The 9,643-nt window shown below is 36.6% G+C and overlaps 1 protein-coding gene across 1 annotated transcript; it reads right to left on the bottom strand.

Annotated features, from left to right (window-relative positions):
- On the bottom strand, positions 1–3,835 carry HELRODRAFT_180676 (hypothetical protein; the record flags this gene model as incomplete). The annotated part of the gene is made up of 2 exons (XM_009029984.1): positions 1–1,510; positions 1,704–3,835. 2 exons carry the CDS (start codon positions 3,833–3,835, stop codon positions 1–3), a joined length of 3,642 nt encoding a protein of 1,213 aa, XP_009028232.1.
- Positions 3,836–9,643: the final 5,808 nt, after the last annotated feature.

The raw sequence follows: 9,643 nt of genomic DNA, 5'->3' as shown, positions 1-9,643 counted from the left end.
TCAGAATTTACTGGAGACGAGAGGATCATCGAAGAAAAGGTCGAACTCCTCAGGCAGCAGAATCACGATGTCCACCGTCTCCTCGTCCTCCTTCTCTGGAACTTTGAAGCAAACTTTCGCGCTTTGGTTCGATTTCGTCGGCGCAACGGTTCTGTGGTTGCCTGATTGCGGCTGTTGTACGGTGGTGGTGGTGGTCGTTGCTGACGATGATGGTGGGCACATGTAGTCGAAGAACATGTTGTCGATGCTGCGGCTCCTGTCCGACTCCATGACGTCGAGATGTGGGTTCGAGATTTTACGTGCGGGCAGCGTTTCGGAATGCTTTTTGGAAAGACTGTCTTTCCGCTCTTTTTTACTTTTCTTTTTACTGCCATCTTCACTGTCGCTGTCACTATCTTCTTCGGGTTTGTATAACTGAAAGTCAAAATCGTACATCGGCCAGACTTGGGCAAAATTTTTGATAACTTCGTCCAACTTACTCTTGAAACTGACCGTTCCCATTTCTATCTCTGGCTTCTCTGGCTCCATGAAGGTTCGCAGGATGAAGGGAAGAGAGCCTCCTGCCAATGCCGCCAACATCTGATTCGTGTTCGAAACTTCGTAGACATTTCCAAAAGTTAAAACAACAATGAACACAAAGACGATAAAAGTTACAATTTTAATGAATTGTTTCAAGGCCAGCAGAAGCCCTCTGTAAACCGGTCCTGGCACTCCGGCCACTTTTATTTCGCAAACGTTCTCAAATAACTTCTTAGGAATTCTCGGCATGTCTTCATTGTCAACAAAGAGGACGAGATCGTTGATGAACCAGTGGCGAGGCAGACGTTCGGAGACATCGTCAGGCATCTCGTGGTCAGCCTGCTCGTTCAACTCCTGAGCTTTGAAGCCACGATTCTCCTGCAGGTAGGAGGGCAAACTTGTAACTTTATCTAAATCTTTTATCCGTGATTTAACTTCCGTGAAAAGTGCCTTGTTCAGTTTGAGGTATTTTTTCTCGACGTTATTGAATGAATCGTAACTGTAGACGACGATCATGATGATGAGTGCAATGTACTTCAGCAGACTGCCCGCGTTCACAATTATCCCCATCATGGTGAATACTAACATATCAACCAGAGAGCCGAGGCACTCAGTAATTATGATGAGGATGGCGTAGAGGACGACGATGCAAGCCACTGAAACGAGTAGCTGCCCCAAAACACGACACGCCCTCTTGTCTTTGTCAAACGTTATAACCGTGGAAGCCAGCGAGGCACTTCGCGTTCGAGATTTTTTCAATTTGGAAGGGTTTAAATGATCGACCTCGTCAATGTCCAGGATGTCTGACATTTTTGAAGTTTGTTTCATTAGGTTTATTTTGCTGTTGTATTCGTTGCGGTTGTCAGCGCTGTCGATGTTGTTGTTCAAATCGTCTGTCACGTCTGAATCATCGTTCGTACATTTCTGGAACCATCTCTCCATGTAAAAGTTGCGCAAATTGTTGTCCGTCTTCCTGTTAACTCTGTATGCTCTGGTGATAGAGTGTGCAAGTTTGTTTCAAATCATTGTAAATTTTAAAGATATAAATGCTAAATTTTTAAATAACAAATTAAAACCAATCGGTTCGGAAAATTTTATGCAAAGTAGCAATAATTGAAATAACTTTATTTGAAATAATGCAATGCAAATATAATTTGATTTATAGTAAATAATTTTATACCTACCGTCGGCTTTTCTTAACTCTCTTCTCTCTGAAGACTTTTTTAGAATAAAAAATCATCCTGGCAGTGAGAAATAGAGTGGGCAGACAGTACATGCAGAACACGATCAAACTGAATGGAATAACGAACGGTAGATAAACTATGGACACCAAAAACCCCATAACACCAAATCTCTTGAAAGGCCAGATGATGTTCGAGACCAGCATGTGAAGAACATCCACCCATGATAAATTTTTCAAATCGGTGAATGAGCTGATGACGACTTGTTTAATCTTTCCATCTTCAGAATCTTCCGGCATGGCGACGAAACAAACCGCCAGCAGAATGTAGACCAGGTAAATGAATGCGAACAGAATATGATCGGGCAGAAAATAATGTAACAAACTGTTTTCAAATCGTTCGGTCAGCCCCAAAGTTGACAAGAGATATTTCCGAGATAATATTTCGTTGATTTCAAATTTATACAAAACCCAGAGTCTCAAGTAGTAGGGTGTCGGTAGAAGAACAACAAGTAAAATTGAGCCGATAATTTTCCAGAATGTTAACCATGAAATTGGTCGATTCCTCAGACATAATGCGTGCTTGAACATGTTCTCTCGACAGCAATCTTGAAACGGACCAACATTTCGAAGTCGGCACATGAAGATCATGTTCGAGATCGTCTTCCAGAAGCCAATGGAAACATCATTTTCTGTTACAAGCCTTTTATAATTGATGGATATGTCATACTCCTTGATCTGTATGTGCACGGGGCAGTTGAATAATGATTTCGGAAGTTCAAACGCCTCTTCTTTTTTATCAGCATCACTTTCTTCACCGTCTAATTTTTCTTTTGATTCTGATTTTACGGGCGAGATTGTTAACTTTGGAGCCTCTGGTTTCAAATTTTGACTACTTTTTAAAGAACTATTTTCTTTATTTTTCCAGAAATCATCAATTTCTTTATTAGCTAACGTTATCGAATCTTTAAATTTCGGAAACCCACGCTTATTTCGGAAGTCAAGAACGTACTTGTACTTCAATTTTTCAGGGACATCTTGATCAGAGCGACAAAGCATAACAGTTTTATTTAACTTATCATTCAGTTTGACGGTGTATGGGAATTCATCTCTCGCTAGGCCCGTCATGGCAGATAAAAAGAGCATGGGACCGAAAAAGAAGATGCAGTAGCGGACAATGCTGAGAAGCGTGTACAGAAATGTCAGCCAGGAATTTTGAGAGCTATTGATGCAAACTTTCTGACCGCTGTAGACATCTGCATAACAACAGCAGTCTGTGAACCTGGCGTATCCATTGTCATTCTCAACAATTTCGTGACAGATTCTTGCGCCATTTTGTACTACTTCTAAGTTTTTCGTTTTGTTTTCATGGTCTTTGTTCGGAGCAACATTTAAAAAGTCAACCATCGTCAGCTCGCGAATGAGTGACATTTTATCCATTTCTGGCAGTTGACCAAAACATCCGTAGGGCGAATCGTTCAACTCGACCTGAGTTTTTGTCGTTCCAAAGGTCAGGGTCATGAGTGAGAGGATGCCGTAGTTGAAAGCGAGGGAGAGGAGGGTCTGCCCATAAGTTGTCGAGGTCCGCGACCAGATGTGAGGCTTGTGGTAGAATGTGGCGTTGAAGAGGAAGGGGTTGTGCGTGTAGTTCGTGAAGTGGAAGCTGTATTCAATCAACGTTATTCGCTCCTTCTCGACCATCTGATTAACTTTTGCATTCATATACTTGTCTGTCGTTGATATTTGGCATCGGATTGGCCTGGGTAGACTGTAGAGGCATTGTGAACTTTCGTAAACTAAATGGAGTAGGTGTTGGTTGTTTGATTGGTGCTGGTTCTCACTCTGCTGATGATTTTCATCATTCGGTAGATTTCGTTCGTTTGTTATGTTGTTCGTCGTGTCACTGTTGTTTAAAATGTTTCGCTGATCATTAAAACTCATGTCATTTGTTGTATCTTTTCGGATGTGAGCAGTTGTGTTGTTGTTGTTGATGTTGTTGTTGATGTTGTTGTTGTGGTTATTAACGACATCAACTGGTGTTGTATTCATGTTATTCTGTGCTGGCTGTTGTGGCAACGTGTGGGCAACGCAGAGGAACACGCACACGATTATATAATGAAAGTTGGAAGGGTTCATTTTGTAGAAATATTCGCGGCTCTCTCTGTACAACTCTTTCGATGATGTGGAATATTTTTCGATATCTGAGAGAAATTAATTCAAACAATATTTTTCAATAAAATCAAATAAATTAAGTAAAAAAAACTCATGATGGAAAAGAATATACAGAAGAGTATGCGATCAATTAGAAATTCTTTTTAAATTCCACAAGACATCGTTATTAATTTGAAATCCCTTTCCTTTCATACAAATTCACAGACGAAAATGTTCAGAACGTATATCTGCCGTATGAAATAACAAGCAACAATCGTTTGATCAAAATTCCTATGTGCTAAGTGTTTCGATAAATGTGTGTGCGTGTTTACGCGTGTGTAAGTTAAGTAGGTGTGTGTATGTTTGTTGCCTGCAGATTGTGCAATTGAAATTTCTATATATGTTGGTTATCAATGTTTTGAGCTAATGAAATATTGAGACCTCTCATTAAGTTACTGTAATAAAAAATATTTTCAAACAGCTCACAGATGAATGCCACTTAAATTTTAAAAAATCATTTCCTCTAAATGCAGTGCGACAGTTTGAATCAAATTAGTCATCGTTAACGTTTGCAGATTACACCCAACAACGGACCTACTGCATTATTCATTCATTCGTTCGTTCGTTCGTTTGTTCGTTCGTTCATTCACTCATTTATTCACTCATTCATTCATTCGTTCATTCATAAGCACACTGAAAACACAACATAAAAGCCTGCGTCAGTCAAGAAACGTAGGTGGGGTGAGGTGAGTGGGGCATTCGAAGAATCGTTACTCTGACGTCATCATCATTTTTAAATTTCAAAGAATTTAGCCCATTATTTTCTCATATTTTCTCACATTTCACCATATTTTTTATTCAATTAAGTTGGATGTAAGTTATATTCTGAGCATTTGAAACAAGTGCAACGCAATTAAGGACCTCGCTTCACCGGTTCTGGTGGATCGCGATAAATATATACATTGAAATACACACAAGAACATTGTAAATTACACATAGACACACATACAAACACACACACATACAAACACACACACACACACACACACAGTATAGCGATGATCATTCATAAAGGTGAGTTTTATAAAATGATAGTTGCGAACTATCAATGTCTCAATGTTACATTATGCGAATGATATTATTTTATTATATTTTCAAGTGTTTTTCTTTCTTTTATTAGTGTTTTATTAACTACGTTTATGTATGTCTGTCTGTATGTGTGTCTGTCTGTGTGACAGAATTTTTACTGGTACAAGATCGTGATGCTGGCTAATTAGTGCAAATAAATCTTTTTGTTGCTGTTATTGTTGCTACTGAAGATGGTTTTGTTGTTGTTGATGATGATGATGATGATGATAGTGATGTTTTTTGATGTTGTTGTTGTTTTTTTTGCTTAATTACCTTATGTTGAAAAAATAAAATGATGAAAAATATTTCTACCTGTCAAACAATAAGCCTGGGTGTGCAGTTAAGAAAGCTTTCACCTCAAATGGATGTCTTTGTTTGTATGTTTTATCGTAGCCAACATCAACAAAATAATGTTGTTGTTGTTGATGTTGTTGTTGTTGATGTTGTTGTTGATGTTGTTGTTGATAATGTTGTTGTTGATAATGTTGTTGTTGATAATGTTGTTGTTGTTGCCTAATACCTGTTGTTTCTTCTTTTTTGGTACCTATTGGTTCTTTTGGGGCACCTTTTAGTTCCTTTCGCTTATTTTATTTCCGATGTTTTAGCTAGGTAATTGTTTACTGTTTACTTTGTTTCCGTCGCCGTTCAGAGTTTGGCTGATTGACGTTGTTGTTGTTGCTGCGGTTGAATATGTTGTTATTGATGTTGTTTCTTGTTGTTGATGATGTTGTTTCTAGCTGCAGATGTTGTTGTTGATGTTGTTGAAACATCCGTCTTGGAATATACTTTTAAAGAATGATGGCACGGCGTCGTTGTATTTGATATTGCTAAAAAAACGAACAACCCAAAAGATTGATTGCTTTTATCAATGAAAGTATGAATATATGAATTAATTATTTAAATTGAAAATGAATTAAATTAAATCGTAGCTAACAATTGATTCATATTTTTAACAGTAAATTGATACAGAAAAATTATACACGCGCATATTATAATGAAAATGTACCGTTGTACAGCCAGTAAATGTGTTTGTGTGTTCGAGTATTTATTGCAGTGGTAGCAGTAGTAAGAGAATACTTCATTATTTATTCAACATTGTTAAGTTCTTAAGTACGTCTGTGTGTGTTTGTTTGTGTGTGTGTGTCTGTCTGTGCCGGTGATGTTGCTACTACTGCTACTACTACTGCCACTGCTACTTCTACTACTACTGCAGCTACTAATACTACTGCTACTGCTGATGTTGTTTCGTTTGATACACCTTCATGCACATTTCGAAAGACAAATAAATTTCTTCTTTTTAAAATCTAATCCTCCTCAATATTTGCTTTGGAAATAAAAATTTCACTTTTCTAAAGAACCAAGAAAAGTTTAATATTAAACACACACACACACACACACACACACACACACACACACACACACACACACACACACACACACACACAAGTAACGGCGATGACTCCAGTTGTGATGATATTAAGATTGTGTAGATCACATAACTAGAATAAATATAAGGGCCTTCGCTCACTTTTAACGGCCGAACAAAGAGCTTACTTTCGGAGGGGAGTTGGAGGGTGATTTTTTATCGTTCGAGTCAAAAGTTACGATCAAATATTTACTAATTTCGGAATATTGCTTTTATTTAAAATGTTAAAATTTTATTTTTTTAAAATTGTTATTCAATGTGGTAATTAATTACTTTTATTTGGTAAAAATTTTAAAGAATAAAATCGACATTACCGAAAATAATTAAAAGTGAAAAAGATTGAGGTTCTTTGCAAATCCTTGCTCCAACCCATAAGAAAGTGTTGTATATTGGTAAATAGGCCTCCCCTAATCGATCAATTCGGCCAATCGGCTATTTGACATGCTTGGATTGTTGGCTTACGAAATTGCATGGATTTTAATGGGCAAGCTATATGAAATATTTACTTAATATGCTTAAAACAGTGTAGTAATTCTATTTAATTTTATTTAATGGAATTATGTATTATTAAATTATTTTTGTTAATTTGAATAAAAAAAATTACTTTTGGTCAGGTGAAATCCGGTGGCTTGCTGAAGCCGAAGGTTGGCTTTCTAGGATTGAACTATAGTCACCCTTTTTTTTACACTATCGATCATGTTAAAAATTTGTTTGAACAACAATCTTCATTATATTCAATGAATATTTTACAGTCAGTCAGTCAATCAACCAACCATCCAATAAACCAATCGACCAATCAATGAACCATATTTGAAAAATATTTGCAAGGCTTGTTGTTCAAACTCGAACAAACACTTAACTGTCAGATCTACAAACAATTTTGAGATTTTAGTAAAGAAAGAAAAACACAATAGTTGTTTTTATTAAATCAAGAAATATCCAAAAATTATATATAATTAAATTATAAAAAACTAGAACCCAGTCAACATTTAATAAATAAATAGACATTATTAAAAACATTGTTCAAAGGTAAAATTCAAGGCGACGACGAGAATGAAATGTAGTTTGTTTTGTTAGTGTGGTGCTGTGTAGCGAAAACAAACAAACACGTCACACAAAACTAGTAAGAAGTGGCAAGAACAGTAGTCAGTCACCTACCTACAATTAAATTACTCTCAGGGCCCTAGCTTACTTATAATCATTAACTCAACTCACCTACAAATTTGTATTTCCACGTTTTAGGAATGTTACATGTTTCCGGTATTTAATTTAACATATTTTAGCGTTTTTATTTTACTTGAAACTTTTTAACTAACGTTAAGCCCTAGCCTACCTACGATTGTTCAACTCATCTCAATCCCTAACTTACCAACGAATTAAATAAATAAATTTTATAAACGAATTAAGTCCGGTAAAAATAGAAAGTTGAAGAGAAACATAACGACGACACCGAATGAATGGATGTTGTGTATGTGTGTGTTGTATTGAAGTGTGTGTGTGTGTGTGTGTGTGTGTGTGTGTGTGTGTGTGTGTGTGTGTGTGTGTGTGTGTGTGTGTGTGTGTAAATGTGGTGCGCGCGAGTGTACTCAGAAACTTCTTCACTCTCTAAGGACGAACCTCCATTGTACCGACCATCATCTGAGACCTATCGAATAGTCTTTATTGTATGTATTACGTTTGTATCATGTTTGTATCATGTTTGTTTTTGTATTGTATGCGTACTGCTTGTGTGTGCGCACAAACCAAAAACAGTCTCTTAACATGAAAAGGAGATGATACAAAGTTACCTACCTATCGTCATTATATTCTTATAAACTTTAATTCCAGCCATGGCTTGCCTCTGTTCTCTCAACTCAGAACTCACCTACCCACATTCAATCAACTCAATCCTTAGCTTACGTATTGTTTAACACTGCTCATTTTACAATTTATATTTGTGATTTTATGTTAACAAAGTAAGAAAAGTTAAGAAGAATAGACAAATTACAACAATATAACAGCTAACGCATGCATGTATATGTGTATGTGCGTATGTGTGTTTGTACGTTCGCACGTATGTTTTTAACTTATGTGCTTGGTAAAAGACCATAATTAATGCAGTAATCTATCAAATCTACCAAATTTCTAGCGTTGGATAGTTTTTTTACTACATTTCTAAATATTTCTATCCAACGCTAGAAACTCGGTAGATTTCAAAAATTACTGTTTTAACCATGTACGTATGTGCTTGTATTTCGTGTATGTGTGTACGTTTTAATTTATTATAGAACTTTTTTAATAAAAAAACCTAAAAAATCTGAAAATGAAAAAGCGCATCTCACGAACGGCATTTAGTGAGAAGCCCCCTCGCCACGTCAAGGCAGCCGTTCATGAGGGGGTTAATAATAAGTGCACGCGTCTCAAATTAGTTATATATATAATCCTATCTACCTATTCAGGTGCATTAGCTAATAACGTCTAAGCCTCAACTTACCTATTCATTACAATTAAGCCCTAGCTTACCTAAAATTACAAAACTCAAGAGCCCAATTCATTCGCCAATCGGCCCCACCCCACCACCTACATAATGCCTTGGGCTCCAACCTAGTAATAATAATGTAAAACTTAGACCCTAAATCTACTAATGAGTGTGTGTTACAACGTAGCCTTAACCTACCTATTCATTACATTACGGTCCTAGCTTACCTAAAATTACAAAACTCAAGAGCCCAATTCATTCGCCAATCGGCCCCACCCCACCACCTACATAATGCCTTGGGCTCCAACCTAGTAATAATAATGTAAAACTTATAATTAACCTACCTATCGATACACTTACAGCGTTTTAATTTACATTACAAGATTGTTCCTAGAATTACATTATTGCCCTTAACTACCTATGAAATTAAATTACTCTCAACCTTAGTAATAATAAATTAGAATGTGTAATGAAAATAAAATTACTCTCAAATACTAACATATGTGTTTATGTATGTATGCGTGTGCGTGTAATAACGCTGATGCGTGTAATGTTGGTGCAAGAAAAAATAGAAGCGATAAACTTACGCGCCTACCTATTCAACTACATTAGTGTTGGATGCTTCCTATCTATCCTACCTACAATTAAAATTACGCCTATCTAACCTACCTATGTAGCTACCTAATGTAATGTGTGTGTTTGAGTAGGTGTGCTAAATGACGCATCTTAAATAAATAAAAATAAAAATGGTAAAATAGAAAGAAAGATTAAGTCGTAGAGA

This window comes from Helobdella robusta (genome assembly GCF_000326865.2).
Source record: "Helobdella robusta unplaced genomic scaffold HELROscaffold_64, whole genome shotgun sequence".
NCBI lineage: Eukaryota > Metazoa > Annelida > Clitellata > Rhynchobdellida > Glossiphoniidae > Helobdella > Helobdella robusta.
This window is presented reverse-complemented; position numbering and strand designations above follow the sequence as displayed.